Source organism: Bubalus bubalis, chromosome 11 (genome assembly GCF_019923935.1).
Source record: "Bubalus bubalis isolate 160015118507 breed Murrah chromosome 11, NDDB_SH_1, whole genome shotgun sequence".
NCBI classification, from domain to species: Eukaryota; Metazoa; Chordata; class Mammalia; order Artiodactyla; family Bovidae; genus Bubalus; species Bubalus bubalis.
In genome coordinates this window covers 63,023,242-63,045,745 of record NC_059167.1, presented here as the reverse complement: position 1 = coordinate 63,045,745, position 22,504 = coordinate 63,023,242, and the positions used below count along the sequence as shown (strand labels likewise).

The 22,504-nt window shown below is 36.7% G+C and overlaps 1 protein-coding gene across 1 annotated transcript in view; it reads right to left on the bottom strand.

Annotated features, from left to right (window-relative positions):
- Positions 1-22,504, bottom strand: part of MDGA2 (MAM domain containing glycosylphosphatidylinositol anchor 2) — a 912,048-nt gene that overhangs the window by 362,006 nt on the left and 527,538 nt on the right. Inside the window, exon 4 of the mRNA XM_025295819.3 lies at positions 660-856. Within this exon, the coding sequence (XP_025151604.2) occupies positions 660-856 (197 nt within the window). The remainder of the gene's footprint in view (positions 1-659; positions 857-22,504) is intronic.

The window sequence follows — 22,504 nt, the reverse complement described above, 5'->3', positions numbered from 1 at the left end:
CTCCTCAAGAAGCATTAATTCAATCAGCTACACTTCAATAAAATTTTTAAAAAATGCATTACAGAAGAATGTTCCATATTACATGCACTCTATATAAAATTAATTCAAATGTTCTTTTTATTAAATAAGTTTTTGATGACTAAGTATATTAACTTTTATATAATTATGATTCTATTCTTAAATTAAGCCAAAATCGAAAAAGAACAAAGAAAATTTGATAGATTTTTTTTCCCTAAAACCAAATATATTTCAAATACATTTCTTCATTTTCTTAAAGTGAATTTACCATTGCAAATGTGGGAATCAGAATATTTTAAGAAATATTTCTTACAAAAAAAGAAAACAAAGCAGACAGCCAATGTATAATTATGGACTTTAGGGTGAAATCCGGGCAAACCTATGGACAAAGAAATATTTAGGATACATTCATTTAACTTGTTTTCAAGAGGTAACTTGATACATGTAACTACTACATGAAAAAGAAACAAACTGTCCTTCATTGAGTCCTCTGACCTTTCAACTAAATATATATTGCTTTAAAAAAACAACAACAACAACTATCTTTTCAAATAGAAAAGTATTTGAAGTAGTGCAATGCTGCCAGAGTTAGGAAAGTATCCAGCAGAGTGGGGTGGAAATACCATTATATCAGTTCCTACCTGGGTAAAGAAGGGTTCATAAATCTCAACGCCTTTATCAGATCCTTGTAGCAATACCTCCTGGCCACGTCTCCAGCTGTACCGCACAGGTGGATTGGAATTCGCAACACACCGGAGGAACACTGTTCTCTCATAATAAAACTGTTCTTTAGCTTCACCTATACTTTGATGAACAGTTACTACTGGATCATCCAAATCTAGAAAACATAAAAACAGTGTTATGAGTTATAGGGCTTTAAAGTACTGAACATATAAAACTTAACCAAAGATTAATTTTCTTAATTGAATGTATTACTTTTAATTAGACTCTTTTTTTATTGAGTTCATTGAAGTCATTTGCAGAGAAATTTCCAATGATAGAAGGTAAAGACAAATAATAGTTGCTTCTTAAGATCTCTATTTGCTGAAATAGTACAAATGACTACATATTTCTAATACATTGTCAACAGCCACATAAAACAGAGTTCCAAGAGAGAGATCAGAAAATTCAGGAGGTTAGCCAATGAATTATAGTCATAGTCAACTATGACTATAATAGTCAACCAAGCATCTCAGTTGACTCTTAACTTTACCATACTTCCTTTTCCAATTCATAAAATATATTTTAAAAATACAATAATATGTTTATTAATTATTATAACCTTTGTAATAAGAAAATATGACCTTGTGCCAGTTTAAATTTTCCTTCATCTCAGATTTTATATTCCACTTTGGCTGATTTAAAATGTACTAGCAGAAAGTACTATTAAAATGCATTAATATTTCTATTATTGAATATTGGAACTAAAATTTTGCTGTTTTGCATACATCCTAAAGAACGGATACACAGGAATTAGACTCCTTGGTTTCAGACTATACTACAAAGCTACAGAAATCAAGACAGTATGATATTGACATAAAAACAGAAATACAGATCAATGGAACAAGATAAAAAGCCCAACGATAACCCCACACACTTATGGTAACCTAATCTATGACAACAAGAGGCAAGAATATACAATAGATAAAACATACTCTCTTCAATAAATGATGCTGGAAAAACTGGATAGCTATAAATAAAAGAATGAAATTAGAACACTCCCTAATATCATACACAAAAATAAACTCAAAATGGATTAAAGATCTAAATGTAAGGCTAGACCCTATAAAACTCTTAGAGGAAAACAGAGGCAGAACACTCTTGATGTAAATTTGAGCCACCTCCTGGAAAATAAAAACAAAAGTAAACAAATGGAATGCAATTAAACTTAAAAGCTTTTCCACAGCAAAGGAAACGATAGGCAAAACAAAAAGAAAACCTTCAGATTAGAGAAAATATTTGCAAACAAAACAACCAACAAAGGATTAATCTCCAAAATATAAAAACTGCTCATGCAGCTCAGTATCAAAAAAAAATAAACAACTCAGTCAAAAAATAAGGGGAAGATATACCAAAAAATAGACACTTCTCCAAAGAAGACATCTAGATGGCCAACAAACACACAAAAAGATTCTCAGCATCTCTAATTATTAGAGAAATACAAATCAAAACTACAATAAAGTATCACCTCACATCGTTGAGAATGGCTATCATCAAATATCTACAAACAATAAATTCTGAAGAGGGTGTGGAGGAAAAAGAACCCTCTTACACTTTTGGTGGGAATGTAAATTGATACACTCACTGTGGAGAAATGTATAGAGGTTCCTCAAAAAACAAAAATAGAACTACGAGATGACCCATTCCTGGAGATATACCTAGAGAAAACCATAATTCAAAAAGATATTAAAGACACACACTGCAATGTTCATTGCAGATCTAGTTACAATAGCCAGGACATGGAGGCAACCTAAATGTCTATCAACAGAGGAATGGATAAAGAAGATGTGGTACATATATACAATGGAATATTACTCAGCCATTAAAAAGAATTAAATAATACCACTCACAGCAACATAGATGTACCCAGAGAATGTCATACTGTGTGAAGTAAGTCAGAAAGAAAAAAACAAATATCATGTAATATCACTTATATGTGTAGTCTAGAAAAATGATACAGATAAACTATTTGCAAAGCAGAAACAAAAACACAGATGGAGAGAACAAATGCACTGACACCAAAAGGGGGAGAGGGAGTGGGATGAACTGGGAGACTGGAATTGACACATATGCATTAGTAGGTATAAAATAACTAATGAGTACCTACTGTTTAGCACAGGGAACTCTATTAGATGCTCTGTGAGAAGGGAATCTAAAAATGAGGGGATATATGTGTGATTTACTTTTGTTATACAGCAGAAACTAACACAATATTGTAAAGGAACTATACTCCAATAAAAATTAATTTAAAAAAGGGGTGTCCATGATGTGTGTGCTTAGTCACTTCAGTCATGTCCGACTCTCTGCGACCCTATGGACCAGGGCCTGCCAGGCTCCTCTGTCCATGGGATTTTCCAGGCAAGAATACTGGAGTGGGTTGCCATTTCCTTCTCCAGTATCCATGACAGGGTTTAACCTATATTTTCTGGAAACAATTTATGAATATCTTGTGCTTTGTGGTTCACACAGTCTTTATCTCAACTGTGATAAACTCTATCATTATAATGGGAAAGCATCCAAAGACAACAGGTAAATGAATGAAAGATGAAGGTTGCTGAGCTCCATAAAACTTCATTTACAAATGCATGTGCCACAGCTAGATTTGGCTCATGGGCCACACTCTGCACGGATTACCAACCTCTGATACAGCATATCCCAGGTTCTTAAGAGAAGAAGAAATCAAGGAATGTATTAGCTTTAAAACAATTGTACTGTGTGTTTGAAACTTTCTAAGAGCATAAATCTTAAAAGTTCTTATTACAAGGAAAACAAATTCGTAACTTTGGTGACAGACGGTAACTAGAATTATTGTGGCAATCATTTTACAATGTATGCAAATTGGAATCATTATATTGTATACTTGGAAATAGTATAATGCTATATGTCAATTATACTTCAACTAAAATAAACACACACAAAAAGTTTATACTTATGTGTTAAAATAATAAAAAGGCAACCAAAATGTAAAACTAAGTGCTTCCTTAAGGAATCAAAGTAAAGAACAAAATTCCTAATTTACCCAGTTTTTAAAAAGCTTTTTTCCAATATGAATTGCTTGACAGCCCTACTTAGATATCTAGTTTTGCAATATTCTTATTTTTTATCCAACATTAGAATCTTTTCACAGCTACCTCAATGGCCTCTAATTTTAGTAGTGAAAATTTAGAGAACAACTGCTGGTTTTTTGGAAAAGCTGTAGGAACTTTCAGTTTATATTCATTCTATTAGCTGTACAGGAATATATGCCTGGTTTTAATAAGCTGCAGTATTCAAGGATCCCAGCATCATTACCATGAAATGTTTAAAGGTCTTTAAATTTCATCAAATGGTCTCTTATTTGATGATTAGGCTTTTAACATATAAATCAAATCCTACAGGAGACTGATGAGCTGAATTTCATCTCAGTGGCTTGAAAAAAGGTACTGTGAGTCCGTTGTAAGCAACTTATTTTCTCTTATTCAAAACATAATTTCTATTAGTTACAGTCTCTTTTTAGAGATATGAACTTTGTTATATTGTTAAAAAAATCTGCAGTTGGAAAGTTCTGGAACAAAGTATATTTGAATGAGAAACAGGGTAACAATGGTAACGCTCTTTGGGTTCTAAATAGTTAACAGTATTGTACTTTTCAACTTCCATTCATTGATGCATCCCTAGCTCTTTTCACATTAGGTAGTGGTGTCCATAACTGCAGTCAGAATAGACCCAAGCTGAACAATCCTTTAAACATGCTCTTCCCTGACTTGGATAAGTTTCAGGTGAGAATCTGATCCTATGACAATGGTTTACAAAACACTGTGTTGCAGAATTACCTGTTAGATTCACCCATGTTTAGGAATTTCTATTTCAGAAAACTCCAGGATGATTTTTTTTTACACTTAAAAAACAAATACGCCACTCAGGGTTACCTTCCTGTACAGTATAAGACATTTCTGTCTGTTATTTTTATTACTATTTTAAAAATCTAAAAAGATGTAATAGTGAAAGTAGTAAACAAATAAAACCAAATAAGCCAAAAACAAGACTTCTGTTAGACAAGTCAAATAATGGCATGGCTAAAAAAATATTTTAAGTAAGATTATACATTTATGTACACATACATATATACATATATGATAGTTTAAGTGACATAGAAATACATATCCTTTAAAATATGTTTAATATCTATTATTTATATTACTGAATATAGACTGAAGGTGTGTATTTGCTTTAGGTCAGGTTTCTTGGAAGAGAAACTCTAAGACAGAGATATGTGTTCAGAAAGTGGAAATTATCTTCAGCACTCATGAGGGAGTAAAGGAAGTAGACTGGTTAAGAAGGACAGTGGAATAATAACAGCAGTTGCATCTAAGTTTCACAATAGCTCTAGAGAAGATCTGGAGCCTGAGGTCCTTCCAAACTGGAGGGGCTGTACTGCCTTAAGACAAGGAAGCTAAACCTTTATATGTCAACCCTTTCCCTCATCAACCAGTCCTGGCAAGTGTCCTGTTCTCCTCAACTTTGGAAGGGGCAGTTCTGTCTGGCTTGGGATAATTTCTAGAGAAGGAGTTAGCTGACAGTCATCAATGTTAAAAGTTTTAGTGGCTTTCAGAATAAGTGCTTCAGCCCTGAGGAAAGGATCTGGGAGTGCGCTTCAGCATCCACTCAGATCTACCTACCAGATACAAAAAGTCACTGTATCTGAGAAAAGCTATTCCAGGATTCTCGATAGTCACCTTTCCCGGGGAATCTTGGGATGATAATCATCATCTCCTTCTACTATTACCATTCCGGATTGCTCTCATCCTGGGCTGGTACATCTTTTGATATAAGTAGTTTACCTAGTGAGACTACCAGATCTTTGTCACTGGGGATGTTGAGCCCCTGGTAAGCATGCTCTTCTCAAGCCATTAGTGATGCGTTTGTCTGTTTACCACCAAAACTGGGCAACAGAATAGCAAGAAACGGCTCAGTGGATCAACTGGGTAAGGAATATATTCTTACTGCCTTCTTTTATAACAACAATCTTACCTTCAAGCTGACCATATGGGCCAGTTACTCCTTCCAGGATGGTGATTCCTCGCATCTGCTATTTCCTGACACAGGAAGCCTAAAGTAACAGCAGCCAACTCTTGAAGATTAATGGGATTCTTGCAGTGTCATTTAAGAAAAGCTTTTTCCCTTTCTGAGAACTAGAGCATCTAAACTGGCAGAAACCAGCACTGTGGGGAGGGAAACATAGATTCCCCAAGAGAATCACTGAACATGATGGTAGTAAGTAGGGTCCCTACTTAATTCTGGAACCTATGTATTCCACCAATACCCCCTACCCCCAAAAAAGAAAGAAAGAAATGGAAATAAAAGCATCATAAAATGACTGTCATTGATTTAGGATGTATACTGCATCTTGGAAGATGGCACCCATTCCTTACTGGATATTATCTCTCCAAGACTTAGATGCCTCCTCCGAAGACTATTCTATCACTCTAGTAAGTAAATATTTTAGGTGGTATTGAATATGATATGACTAGAGATTCCCACAGCAATGTTCCCACTGCTACATCTTAACTGCTATAAAATTTGCTTCTGGTCCCATGGGTGTTTAGGTAGGATCATGTATTAAGAATAAAACATTCTAAAAGGCTTTTGATTGGACTGATGCTGGCTAAGGTCAGCAGAAAAGTTCATACTCAGAGTACGCATCAAATTCAATCAATATGATACACTGTTATTTTCAGGGTTAAAAAAAAAGCATTCTAATATAATCTACTGGTTGGCATTTTTGATGGATAATGTTTTATCGTGAAGAAGTGGTGTCTATTGTTGTCAGATTATATATTCAGTAGTGGCATTACAGTAGAAGGCAATGGCAACCCACTCCAGTGCTCTTGCCTGGGAAATCCCATGGACGGAGGAGCCTGGTAGGCTATAGTCCATGGGGACAAAGAGTCGGACACAACTGAGTGACTTCACTTTCACTTTTCACTTTTATGCACTGGAGAAGAAAATGGCAACCCACTCCAGTGTTCTTGCCTAGAGAATCCCAGGGACGGGAGCCTGGTGGGCTGCCGTCTATGGGGTCGCACAGAGTCGGACACGACTGACATGACTTAGCAGCAGCAACAGTGACATTAGACAGGCCAAACTTCATGAATGATAACCAAAATTTAAAACTTATGCATAGCCTCTCTTCCTATCATTATAGCTATTCTTTTCATGAGTCTGTTGTCCCAACTATGGGCAGCCAATGACAGAAACTGGTTGGTATCAACTGTCTGCATTACTGTCAACTTCATTATTTTGTGCTGCTTCTATGGTAGATAATTTTTGGTGCTCATTAGCATGCAATACAAATGTTCAATATTTCATGGCACACCCACAGGTCCATCCAAATGCTTGAGCATATCTCCCCTGTTCACTCAAAATGACTGACCAGGTACACTGCCCAAGTCAAAGTTCTATCCACTGAGATAATTTTCTGTTATTACCTGTCTATCAAGGACACCACAGAGTGGAATTCTTCTGAAATAACAATCCAATTTCCAGCCTGCATACGTGTACTGAGCTGACTCATTATGAAATAAGCTTAGCCTTTTTGCCCTACTATTACCACAAAAGACACCCTTTATAATGGTCATTATGATTTTAGAGAGAGAAACTGGAAAAACACTGACAGCTGTCATGAGGGTCTGGGCACTTGCTTGTACAGCGCTCCTGGGCACTCTGGCCCTGGTCATGCCTCATCTTAGATGTACCACTTCCATATGATGATGGACTACTGATAGCCTGCCCTATTTTATGACTGAGTGCTTGGTAGATATGACAAAACCCAATGCATCACTGGTATTTCAGGACACTGGTGTCTGAAAATTACCATGTTCAACAATTGAATAAGGAGTCTTGACTTTTTATTAGATCACCATATTCAGCCTCCTGATTATCCATCTGTTTTAACTGTGTATATGAGGCAATACCCTTGTTGACTATCCACTTATTTTGCCCCAAGGGATGCTATGTTCTATCGACCATCTCTAGAGCTCTCTGTGGACTCCCTACATGTGCTAGTGGTGAATCCACCTGTCAATGCAAGAGACTAAGAGATGCAAGTTAGATCCCTGGGTCAGGAAGATCCCCTGGAGTAGGATATGGCAACCGGCTCCAGTATTCTTGCCTGGAAAGTTCAATGGAGGGGATGCAAAGAGTTGAACACAATTAAGCAACTGGGCACAAGCACATGTGTACACACACACACACACACACACACAACTCTCTGTGAGTCTAGTGCACTGGATGCATTTGAACTGTCACCTCCCCACTATTATTCTGTAATCCCAGCATCCCATTGGTATCAGGAAGACCAATTCTGTAATAGCATCTCCGACTATGAACATTTGTCTGCAAAGAACAGTCACCCCTAAGCCTCAGTGATGCCTGCATCTCAGTCATCAGCACATTCCTATTGATATAATAAATGTGGTGTCTTTTGAGGCTTTACATAAAATATACTGAGTTGATGACATGTTTAGGCTCTAGGTAGTAAATTCATTCTAGCATGCTTACATATGGGTCTTTTGATCTCATTTTATTCTATATACACAGTGTTTGTGGCACATATACTTCTTTCTGTGGGGCTCACTGCTTTCCCCAAGCTTCCAAACACCATCCTAACAGCAGCAACTATCTCCTGCTATCCTGGCTAGGGTCTGCATCTTATATTATGGGAGAATGCTCCCACATCAGTAAACTCTTATTCTTTCTCTCCACTTGATCTTATTCTCCATCTCTAATCTTAGTCCATCTTACTGTCAGCCCCACTTGATACAGCAGCCTCAGGATCCTACTCCCTGTGTACTCTCTTGATTCTTACTAGAAAATATTGGATAGGGTCTGCAGCTCATTTGAAGGATAGCATAGGCTCTTCCTCTCCTTTAGAAACCAAGCATTTCCACGCCAGATCATGTCATCTGTTGACCCTACATGCTAATTTGCTGGTAAGAAATGAAGGTGAGGATATACCCTAAGAAGGGTACATATTACCACAAAAGGAAGAAGATTCTACAACATCTTTAAGTGGGATGGAAGTTATACCCTCCAATTGGAAGAAATGGTACACTTATGTAGGTCCACAATGTTTAAGAAAATCTAGGTTTTCAACATTTTTGAGACCATAAACTCAGATACAGCCCACCTCTCCAAGTCAGGGTTCTACTTATTCCCAGCTGGGGTTCAGATCCAATTTGCTGAGGCTGAGGAGTCACACTTCTCTGGAACTCTGCTATACTTTTAAATAAGTTCTAAGCCTTATTATCAGCTTTTATAACCTCTGGCTAAAGAAGATAAGACTTTCTTTATATTCTGTAAAGAGACTTTCTTATCCTCACATATCACCTTCAACTCATGATTAATCACACTCAGTCTTTTATTCTTTCTCTTCACTGTATAAATAGAACTCAGCAGAAATGGATTATATTGTACTTATTACTTTCCATTGAATTCCTCAAAAGCCAAAGATATTGAATTCACAGAGCATTACCTTCCATTGGTACCCATCCTTGTTCACCATCTGTGAAGGTTTTAACAATCTCACCTCTATAGCATTCAAAGGCTATCCATGGTCTACCTACCACCAGCAGTGGGATCCTCACTGCCAGCTGGTTAGTGAGCTGATGAGTGATCTAACATCCTATTTTAGACTCTACTTCCTCAGACCATCTAGAATTATTCCTTGAAAATATGATTCTCTGATGAAGATATACTTTCAGGAAATTTACAGGGTAGTGCTCTCAGGATCAATTTTTATGATTATGTGCAGAAAAGAAAAAAAGGGGGGAAGATAGCATTAGGTAGTGAGGGGAGTTAAACTGTGATACATCACTACAAAGTCTCCATATGATCCAGAGGAGCTCCAGAATTGAGATGGTCTTTCAGAGTTGTCCTACAAAGGATAACGATCAGTTACTAGATTAGGCCTGGTAGGGATGAGGCTTGAACTTGGGTTAGGCAGCTGAGGTAGTTTCATGAGAGGGATTCACTTGAGAGTCACGATCTTCCAACACTCCCAGGATATAGAGAGTACCTGCTATACTGTTTCACAGTAGATAACTTTCTACATTTACTCATCATCAATTTTCACACTAGTGGCTTAGATACTGTTAGCAAACCACGTTGGGCTATCTTATATTATTGATGATATTTTACTGGCATTTATTTCTTCTCCTTAAATTTCTTTCAGTTTTATAAGCTAAGTAGGTAAAATTCAAAAATCTAGAGATGATATTCATCAACAAATGCAAAGTGCTTTTTCAAACCAAGAGATTGATTTTATAAAATTTAATGGAGGTCAAACTTTTCATATTTATCAAATAAACCATTGAATGCAATATTTGAATTATGAATATTTTATATATTTTTAAATAACAAACCTAATATAGTTTTCTATAAAACATAGCCCAGTGTGCATAGGATCTATATCTTAGTCTTGTTTTATTCTTAGAACTGGCATAGGGATAAAAGTACTCAATAATGATCTAATAAATTAACATGAAGATAAATCTTTAACTATATGCTCAATGTCAATTTTCAATAATGCTATACATATGTACTATAATGAGAAGCCTAAGGAAAATTCATTTTTCTTTCTAACAAATGCTACCTATCCCTTTCTAATTGAAATAATTTTCTGGAAATTTTTTCTTTGATTAAATATGCCAGCAACTGACAAATTAAAGCCATATATATATATATATATATATATATATATATGTATCTTACCAGTTACCCAGTGCAGTTCATGTAAGCTTCTAAGCGTACATGAACTGACATGTAAGTTACATATATATGACTTACATGAATATATTAGTTACATGAACTAACACACACACACATATATATGTATATATATGGCTTTAATTTGTCAGTATATATATATATATATATATATATATAAATAAAATGATGATGAAAACTACCTTTCTTAAGCTTAGAAGCTTACATGAACTGTACTGGGTAACTGGTAGGATATATGGCTAAAGAAAAGGTGAGAATTTTTTTTTTTTTTTTTTTTTAATTTTATTTTATTTTTAAACTTTACATAACTGTATTAGATTTGCCAAATATCAAAATGAATCCGCCACAGGTTTACATGTGGAAAAGGTGAGAATTTAAGAAGGACCTGGCTTGGCAGCAGACAGTGCATTAACTGAAATAGGAAATGTAATGATAGACCTATATCTGGCCAGAGGATGGAGTGAAGGAAGACGTGATTAGAGAAAGGAGCTATTTCTGTTTAGATCATGCTCAATGTCAAGTACCTATCACTCTCTTAATCATAATGTTTTAAAATAGAACCAGAATGAGAAGTGTGAGCTACAGATGTTGAACAGGAGACACCAATATTCTGTGTGTGGCAATGATACAATTCAAGAAGTGTGCATAATGAAAAGAGGAAAGGACAAAGAAGAGAGCTCTGGTCTCTGGCCCACAACTAGTGGAGCCAAAAATAAATAAATAAAATAAGGGAGATATATGAAAAAGACAGAGGAAAAAAAGTGATGAGAAAGGTGGAGACAAAACAAATCACTGGGATAGAAAATAGACTTTAAAAGTATTTTAAAATGCCCTTACAGGGATTGGAGAACAGGATAAATGGTGAAACAAAATCAAGGTGAGAACAGAACTGGAAAGGGATTTTAAAATTGGCAAGAGATATACTACTTGTGAGCTTCATCAGAGCTGTGCCAGTGGAGTTGTGGGACCAGTAGTCATTTTTCTATATCTTTGAAAGTGAAAGTCGCTCAGTCATGTTCAACTCTTTGCAACCCCATGGACTGGAGCCCACCAGGCTCCCCTGTCCATGGAATTCTCCAAGCCAGAATACTAGAGTGGGTAGCCATTTCCTTCTCCAGGGCATCTTCCCAACCTAGGGATTGAACCCAGGTCTCCCACATTGCAGGTCGATTCTTTACCATTTGAGCCACCACAGATGCCCTTTGAAAGACAGATAAAAACACGAAATAACTAATGTATATAATTATTTCAGGTAACTTGGCTATGACAAGAAAGAGTTTGGGAAGTAGAACACAGCATGCAATCACGAGTCCTGATGTGTTTTCACTGTTTTGTTTTCTTATAAGTTGAGAGACATATATTTAAACACAAGTGGGGAATAGTCAGTAGTTTACAAGGAAAAATAAAATGATGGGGAGTTCTAGGAAAATGATAGATGCTTGAATTAGCTGCCTAAATAAATAATGGTCATTTCTATGATATAATTATGATATGAGTTTTTACAACTCAACATTATTTAAGATTTCCTTTATCAGTAGTATGTCTGTTTTTAGATGTCTTCATTCAAGCTTTCAGTCTTTTATGCTAGAAAATTTGGAATTATTTCTAATCCTTCCCTCTCTTTATATATATGCAAGATAGTTTACCGTAAAAATCCAAAATTAGTTCTTACATACATTAGCTATCCTTGTTTGAGATAAAGTTAACTAAGTTGTGGAAGCATTTGTTTAGTCTATTCTCCACTTAAACTGGGATACCCTAGTGGCATGAGGAGTTAACTCTCATCTCCCAGTATGCACTGGCACAATTAATCTATGTGCTTATGGTTAATCAGTTATTAACTGCAACTGAAGTCATGGGTGTAGTTACAAGTTAAAGAATCAATTAATCTCAAGAATAATCACAGCAGAAGCCTATTTTCCACAGGGGTTTATTCCACCATTTGGTCCAATTTTTCTGTCTTTAATCTTTGAATTAAACCAAATGAATGTGAAGACCCAGATGGCAAAGACACACTAAATACTGCATTGGATGTTGCCTTTCCCTCTGGGAAGTTCCGAAAATCATATGCAAAAGAAATCCAGATGTGTTTTCTTAAGGAAAATGACCACACAATAAACTCGTAGGCACTAAAGCTAATCAAGTATATTACTTTTTCATTTTATGGGTAAAAATGTATGTTACTATTATAACTACAGGATGGATGTACATAACAATAGATAATGCTGACAGACTAACTTGAATAAAATTAAGTTGCTTTGAAGTTACAAAAAACTAATTGAATCATTATTAGATATATCAATAATTAAGAACAAGGCACTTTATTATAAACAAAGCTTTTATGTCAATAGTTTGTAGTACACTGTGCAGATACAAATACAAAAGCACCATCTTTTAGATAAATGAGAAATTTATCTAAAATTCTGTACAAATACTGAAAACAAGAAATACTTCATATGTTTTTCTGCATAGTGATTTTTGAACAATGACTAATTTTATATAATTTATAAAACAAAACAGACACAATGAGTATTTATAGCCAAATTCTTAACGTGGGACATTTATAAGAGAGAAGCTATCAGTAAGATTTAGATTCCTTCTTTCAAATTTTGTTCATATCTACTCACACTGGTTAGAATACATTGTACATTCTATAATTTAAAAATGCAGCCAAATGTTTTAAATGGGGACTAATTAAATTTAAAAGCTTTTGCCAGTAAAGGAAATTATTACCAACACAAAAATACCTACTGAATGGGAGAAAATATTTACAAATGCTATGTCCAATAAAGGGTTAATATCCAAGATACACAAACAGCTCACATAACTCAATATAAAAAAAGAAAATCAAACAACCCAATTAAAAGATTGGCAGAAGACCCGAGTAGACATTTTTCACAAGAAGGCATACAGATGGCCAATAGGCACATGAAAAGATGCTCAACATTGCTAACTGTCAGGGAAATGGAAATCAAAACCACGATGAGATACCACCTCACACATGTCAGAATGGCTATCATCAAAGAAATCACAAATAAATGTTGATGAGGATCAATCAACATTTGGAGAAAAAGGAACCCTTACACACTGTAGATGGGAATATAAATTGGTGCTATTTACTGTGGAAAACAGTAAGGAGGTTCCTCAAAAAACTAAAAATAGTTACCATGTTTTCCAGCAATTCCACTCATTCCACTCCTCGGTATACATCCAAAGAAAAGGAAAATACTAATTTGAAAAGATACACGTGCTCCACTGTATAGTAGCATTATTTACAACAGCCAGGATACGGAAGCAACTTAATTGTCTATATACATATGAATATAATGAAGTATGATCATTTTGTCTTGTATAGGTTTGGTTGGTAACATGAGGTAAAGTCTGCCTCATTTTCTTCTTGATTGCACATGAAGTCTTTACTCTCGTAAAGATTCCCATCTCTTGATTTATATATATATACAATTTATATATACATATTCTATATAAACATATACATGTGTAGTAAATACACTTATATTTTTAAAAAGGTTATTTTATAATGTATCAGCAAAATTTAATTTTTAAAATAATTTCATCAATAATTTTATTTTCCATTCTTAGAACGTGTACTAGAAATCTAAGACAATATAAAAAATAAGAGTGCAAACAAGCATCCATACTGGATCCTAATTTTACCTGAAATTATTTTAGTTTTCTCTTTTTGTCATTTAGGATTTCTAAACTGAATAGTCTTAGTTTAAGTAGTTTTTTTTTTTTTTCTTTCTACTTCTAATTTATTTAGAGATTTGTTTTAAAGTTAAGATGGCTGCAAAATTGTCTTAAATGCTTTTAAAACACCTATTGGTAATGAGCATATACCTTTTCACATAGCAGGAAAATTTTTGTATCCTTGAATAGACCTTTTTTGATAATATTTATTGCACTTATAATTCTACTGGCTAGTTAATGTGCTAAATTTTAGTTAAGTTTTTTCCATCTCTGCCATAAAAATTCATCTATAACTCTCTCTTTTGTTCATAATTCTTAATCTGAAGTGACTAATTTAATTTCATGAAAATAAGAAAATATCTCTGGTTAATAAATATGACTCTGTGTTCTAAGCATACTTTTCAGCAAGGTATGTTATATGTACTAACAAAATCATTATTCCTAATATAACCCTGATATCCACAGAAAACAAAATCATAATGTATAGCACTTTGTAACTCTTCTGTTTTCTCCATTACTTAGTTATTTAAAGAAGTGAATTTGAAAACATACATATCAGTAGTAAATTAAATTTCTATTATAATTCAGTGAACTCTGTAGCATAAACTTCAAAAAAGTACCTTCTGTATGACCATATGACCATATACATTGCATAAATTAACTAGAAAGTAAAGAGAGTAGAGGGCATTCTTGTTCCCAGAGATATATGTTTATAAGCAATATCAATGAAGAAATGTCTCAAATTATTCAACATAGATAAAGGGGACAGTGTATCCAAGTAAAAATTGTGTACTTTTTGGTAAATATATATATATATATTCAAGTAATAATGAACATTGATGAGATATTACGAACTGTTTCTTTAAACATGTTTTTTGTTTTTATCTGCTATCTATCCAAATAATAGAAAAATATGGAAAAGTATAAGGAAGGATGTTAAAAAAAACATAATCTAGATGAAAGTATAATTTGGATATATATCTCTCAGTCCAAAATTCAGATTGCATACATTTTAAATATATTTCTTGCTTATATCATATATATTATGACATCATGTATTTTTCATAAGCATTCACCATATTCCTCCTCTCATTTTCCAGGCAGTAGTCTAGGCACTAAGTTTTCAATAGGAAAGAAAGGAAGGAAAGAAGAAAGAGAGAGAAAGGAGGAAGGGAGGGAGAAAAAGAAAGGAAGTCTAGAGCACTAATTACCAAAATAAGTGATTAGTAAAAATTCTGAATTATAATTATGATAAGGGCTAGGAGGAAGGTATAGGATGCTATGAGAACCTGTAAAAAGGGAACACATCAGTCTAGCATCACGGGAGGAATTGTTAAGGGCTGGTTGAGGAGAATATCAGACGAAGTGTGGAGTATTCAGAGCCCCTGGAATGGGCAGAAGCTTTGTGGATTCCAGAAACTAAGATGAAAGTGGCAATGATCGAAGCAAAGGCAGAGAAATGGAGGGAAACCTGGGGTGAAGCTTGAGAGTTAGACAGGGCTCAGTGGAACCAGGTCATACAGCATATTAGGCAGTGGGAAGCCTTTGAAGGGTTTAATAAAGGTTTACCACAAGCAAATTTGACTTGATAAAGTTGCTCAAGCTGCAACCCCAAGATGTTGAATAGCAAGTAGCAACAGTGAATGTGTGGAGACCTGTTCATATGGCTGTCTAAGGGGCCAGGGTGGTGTTAATAGAAATGGAGTTCAGTTCAGTCCTTCAGTTGTGTCCAACTCTTCGCAACCCCATAAATCGCAGCATGCCAGGCCTCCCTATATATCACCAACTCCCAGAGTTCACTCAAACTCACGTCCATCGAGTCAGTGATGCCAGCCAGCCATCTCATCCTCTGCCATCCCCTTCTCCTCCTGACCCCAATCCCTCCCAGCATCAGAGTCTTTTCCAATGAGTCAACTCTTTGCATGACGTGGCCAAAGTCCTGGAGTTTCAGCTTTAGCATCATTCCTTCCAAAGAAATCCCAGGGCTGATCTCCTTCAGAATGGACTGGTTGGATCTCCTTGCAGTCCAAGGGACTCTCAAGAGTCTTCTCCAACAGAACAGTTCAAAAGCATCAATTCTTCGGCGCTCAGTCTTCTTCACAGTCCAACTCTCACATCCATATATGACCAATGGAAAAACCATAGCCTTGACTAGAATGGAGTAACTGTGTTCAAATGGCTATATGATAAACCATGGTATTATTGCAAACACAATTGGATACATCCACCCTAAACTTTTGGAGAAGGCAATGGCACCCCACTCCAGTACTCTTGCCTGGAAAATCCCATGGACGGAGGAGCCTGGTAGGCTTCAGTCCATGGGGTCACTAGGCGTTGGACACGACTGAGCGACTTCACTTTCACTTTTCACTTTCATGCATTGGAGAAGGAAATGGCAACCCACTCCAGTGTTCTTGCCTGGAGAATCCCATGGACGGAGGAGCCTGGAAGGCTGCAGTACATGGGGTCGCGCAGAGTCGCATCAGTCATGTGCGACCCCATAGACAGCAGCCAACCAGGCTCCCCCATCCCTGGGATTCTCCAGGCAAGAACACTGGAGTGGGTTGCCATTTCCTTCTCCAATGCATGAAAGTGAAAAGTGAAAGTGAAGTCGCTCAGTCCTGTCCAACACCTAGTGACCCCTGGATACCAGGCTCCTCCATCCATGGGATTCAGCAGCAACCATAAACTTTGAATCAGGAGCTATTCATGCAAAGAAAAGATGTGTTCTCACAGCATGTGGTGGAGGTGGCAGCAACAATACTGAGTTTCCTGGGGAGCAGGGAGAACTGTGCTAGTGGCAGAAGCCAGTGTTTGACAGGAGCCACAGCAGGGCACTTTGGGAAATTCAGTGCACCTTGCCTGCAAAAGTAGTTTTCCCGACCTCACTGGTTTGTGGAGGGATTAGGTGTGTGCCACCCATGTCATTTACCCTTATTTGTCCCTGATTGTTTTCTAAACTTCATTCTGAAGCCTGAAGGCAAGTCTACAAAATTTAAGTTTATTCATTCATTCATCCAGTTTAAATCTGGCAGAGTCGAAGTTTCCTGCTTCCATGTGGCGGTTTACTGAATTAGCAGTATTTAATAGCAGTAAATCAACTTTATTCCTTCTGCCACTGTCATTAGATAGCCTACTTCTTTTCCTGCTATTGGATAAAATTGGGGGACATATTTCACAGCTTTCTGAGTTCCCTGTAGTCAGTCACAGGAACAGTCCCCTTTTTATAGTTAAAATGTCCAGTTCAATAACTTAAAAAGAAGACCTGTGAACTTTCCAATTAAGACTTTCTCCATTGCCTCCAGCTGTATACTAAATTAAGCTTGATATCCTGAAAGTCTGAGAGCAACAAATGGAGAGTGTGGGGGGTTTACTTAGCTCCTGTTTTTCCCTTGGCCAACAGTTGTTGTTTGACTCCTCCCTCCTACTCTCACTAGCCACAGGGGCTAAACTCCTTCAGGACTGTAGACATGATGAGTGAAGGAGAAGGAGTAGGAACTATGGAGCCCTGTCTTTTGTAAATGAAAAAGTCTGCAGAATCTTAAGGTGAAACTCTTGAAATTCCTCTCATTTGGCTGGAGGAAGCATTACCATCTTAATCCACCTTAGAGTGTTCAATGAAGCACTCTCAACAAAGAATTCCTGTCCTCCATCCCTAGGTCCCAATCTCAACTGCTTATAGAACAGAAATGGGGAGTCTCAGATGCTGACATGGAGGGTCTAGCAGTTCACTTTGCAAGAGGTACTGGGCAACTTCTAAACTGATCATCTATTTGCCATGAAGTGATGGGACCGGATGCCATGATCTTAGTTTTCTGAAAGTTGAGTTTTAAACCAACTTTTTCACTCTCCTCTTTCACTTTCATCAAGAGGCTCTTTACTTCTCTTTCTGCCATAAGTGTGGTATCATTTGCATATCTGAGGTTACTGTTATTTCTCCTGGCAATCTTGATTCCAGCTTGTGCTTCATCCAGTCCACCATTTCTCATGACATACTCTGCATAGAAGTTAAATAAGCAGGGTGCAATATACAGCCTGAAGTACTCCTTTCTGGATTCGGAACCAGTCTGTTGTTTTATGTCCGGTTCTAACTGTTGCTTCTTGACCTGCATACAGATATCTCAGGAGGCAGATCAGGTGGTTTGATAGTCCCATCTCTTTAAGAATTTTCCACTGTTTGTTGTGATCCACAGAGTCAATGGCTTTGGCATAGTCAATAAAGCAGAAGTAGATGTTTTTCTGGAACTCTCTCGCTTTTTTGATGATCCAACAGGTGTTGGCAATTTCATTTCTGGTTCCTCTGCCTTTTCTAAATCCAACTTGAACATTTGGAAGTTCATGGTTCACATACTGTTGAAGCCTGGCTTGGATAATTTTGAGCATTACTTTGCTAGTGTGTGAGATGAGTGCAATTGTGTGGTAGTTTGAACATTCTTTGGCATTGTCCTTCTTTGGGATTGGAATGAAAACTGAACTTTCCCAGTTCTGTGGCCACTGTTGAGTTTCCCAAATTTGTTGGCATATTGAATGCAGCCCTTTCACTGCATCGTCTTTTAGGATTTGAAATAGCTCAACTGGAACTCCATCACTTCCACTAGCTTTATTCATAGTGATGTTTCCTAAGGCCCACTTGACTTCACATTCCAGGATGTCTGGCTCTAGGTGAGTGATCACACCATCGTGATTATCTGGGTCATGAAGATCTTTTTTACACAGTTCTTCTGTGTATTCCTGCCATCTCTTCTTAATAACTTCTGCTTCTGTTAGGTCCATACCATTTCTGTCCTTTATTGTGCCCATCTTTGCATGAGATGTTCCCTTGGTATCTCTAATATTCTTTATTTTGGGGGGCTCCAAAACCACTGCAGATGGTGACTACACCATGAAATTAAAGACGCTTGCTCCTTGGAAGAAAAGTTAAGACCAACCTAGAAAGCAAAAGTGAAGTCGCTTAGGTGTGCCTAACTCTTTGTGATACCATGGACTGTAGCCTTCCAGGATCCTCTGTCCATGGGATTTTCCAGGCAGGAATATTGGAGTGGGTTGCCATTTTCTTCTCCAGGAAATCTTCCTGACTTAAGGATCAAATCCAGTTCTCCCACACTGCAAGCAGACTCTTTACCATCTGAGCCAACAGGGAAGTTCCTTGGAAGAAAAGTTATGACAACCTAGGCAGCATATTAAAAAGCAGAGACATTACTTTGCCAACAAAGGTCTGTCTAGTCAAAGCTATGGCTTTTCCAGTAGTCATGTATGGATGTGAGAGTTGGACTTTGAAGAAAGCTGAATAACAAATAATTGATGCTTTGAACTATGGTGTTGGACAAGACTCTTGAGAGTCCCTTGGACTGCAAGGAGATCCAGTCGGTCCATCCTAAAGGAAATCAGTCTGAATATTCATTGGAAGGACTGATGCTGAAGCAGAAACTCCAATACTTTGGCCACCTGATGCAAAGAACTGACTCATTTGTAAAGACCCTGATGCTGGGAATGATTGAAGGCGGGAGAAGAAGGGGACTACAGAGGATGAGATAGTTGGATGGCATCACCAACTCAATGGTTATGATTTTGAAACCCCAGGATTTAGTGATGGACAGGGAAATCTGGCGTGCTGCAGTCCATGGGGTTGCATCGAGTTGGACACGATTCAGTGACTAAACTGAACTGAAATGAAATTGATCTCAGCCTTCACGTTCTCTGCCAAAACTGAGATACAAAGAGACTCAAGGCAAACTGTTCTGTCACTCTTGCAGCTATGAGTCCTGACAAAAGAGCTTTTTGAACTTTTAATAAGCCTTTTTTTTCTTAAACTTCACGCATTTATTGATAGGCAGGATAAAGACACACATTTTTTTTTGTCCTACTTCCTATTTTATTTCATACCTAAGAATAGCATCAGTGGCTGATTAGCAAGATAGTTCAATTTTTGTAGGTCATGATACATCTGCTCTACATTTTGATTTCTTCAGCTTTGTAAGTAAGCCCTGTTTACTGCTTTAATCCATTACTTTAATTCATTCTTAGAAATTTTTAACGGTTTAATAGTGAATACATATATACTACTTAATTCTTCATTCCAAAAAATATATATTTCTATGCAATTAATTACCTTTTCTATTTTCTCAAGGAAATACAACATGTATCTTCCTGCTTTTAACAACCCTGGTTAGTCATCCATAATACACGTGTCAGCACCTTTCTGGTATTGGGAAAAGTATCTTTGGTAACACATTATGTAAGAATAGGTCTTTGGGAGTAAAATAAAAATACCTCAAAACAGAGGAATCCTAGGTGAAGACTAAAATGTCTGAAAGAACAAAAGTGGAAGCAGCTTATTATTTTTGAAAAAAGGGCAAACATGAATCAGCTCAACAAAAAACTCACCTGAGATAAAGAGAGTGTTTTACATATGACTCCAATGCTGGCCTGATGGTACAAAGAAAAGAACTGGCTTTGCACCTCCTACTGATTACCAAATGCTCCTCATTCTAATTATTAATTTAAAAACTAATCAACAGGGACTCCACAGAGGCAGACAAGACAATCTGTGTCAGCTAGAATATATCAGGCAATCTAGCCAAGTATCCAGCATATAGGATTCTGCTTTCAGCTGTCGTCTCCTAATGGTCTGGATTTAGCTCTCTGAAAATCGGAGGAAATTAGCAATACTGCCAAATGTAGACTCTGCGCAGTCACTACTGGCAAGCTCCACTTGTGAGAGTCCACCCACCTTTATTACTGAAGTTGATACCTGTTTAAAAAGTAACAGAATGAAACTGATTCCAATTAAAGGTGAATAGGAATCAATTTAACTTGCTGCTTACACAGAGAACAGGTAATCTCCCAGATCTCTGCTCTAGTCTTTACTAATACTGCAATTTAAGGCAACTTACTTAACCTCTCTCTGCTCCTGTGTCTTCTCTTGATATCAGCTCTGCTGAGGGAAGCACCACCAAACCAGCTGATCGTGAAAAGCAGAAAGGACTTTCTGATTGAGTAGAGAGGGAAAAGAGTACTGGAGATTAACCAGCAAGAGAAAATCAGTATCAGCGAGCAACCTTCTCACAAGAGACAAATATCAGAGACCAAAGGAGCAGAAAGGAGGCAAGAGTAGCAGAAATGAGCAATTTCCAAGCTGTAGGAGGTGGTTTGATTAAATCAGTCTTTCCTTCTGGGACACCAGATTTAAAGGGGCTAAAACATCTTTGAATCATACATGCAAGCATCTCAGGGAGTTACTGGAAATACTTGGGATGGCCAATCCTACAAAAAGATTTAGATTTCCTTAACAAATGAGTGATACAGGTGACCATTTTACTTTAAACACAACTGTTTCATTTTATATTCAAAATCTTGTAAAATCTGAGAATTTTTGTAGAGTGGTTTCAGAATGATGGGTGTACTGCTGCTTCTATAATGTCCCAAGCAAATAATTTAATTGCATTTCCAACATGACTGACTATTTTTAGTGTATATTTTAATTACACAAAATGCACAGCTCCCTGGAGGAGGGCATGGCAACCCACTCCAGTTCTCTTGCCTGGAGAATCCCACAGACAGAGGAGCCTCACAGGCTGTAGCCCATGGGGTTGCAAAGAGTTGGACAACTGAAATGACTTAGCCACACATGTGAATAGGTAATTTGCCAGGATGCTATGGGGTTAGGTCTACATCTTTGAGAATTGTCTCCTCTTCTCTACCATTTCTGTTTGTTTTTCTTTTATGGGATTTCCAAGAATTGTTTTTTTTAAATAGCCAAATAGCAACCCTTTGCCACTTCCACAAAAGAGATACAGCAATCTCCATCAAAATAATGAGAATTTTAGCAAGAACATCATAAGCATCACAGAGATGGAATCAGCATGGGGGTGAATTTACAATGCCTCACGCCATTTCTTTATTTGCCAAAACATAGAAGGAAAGGAAGTTAGGGACTAGTGTTCTGCTATTGAGAATGACAGAAGAATCTAAGATTTGTGACTATGAGGAATCAAATAATTGACTTTGGTCAGACATACTGTTTCAGCAGAACTAGAGGCTATCAATCAAAATGATCGATAAATTAGTAAGCTGGGTGGGATCTCTCCATACTAAATGTTAACTAAAACTATACTAAAAAGTATTTTAAAAATAACATAAATTACATCATTCAGAATTAAATGCAACTAAATAGCATAAACCGAGTTATACAAAGGAGGTAAATTTAATAAATGTGTGCTGATTTTTATAGTCTGATATTAAGCTATCAACCAAGTTCAGTTCTAAGGCACTGCCACAAACTTAAGTTACTGCA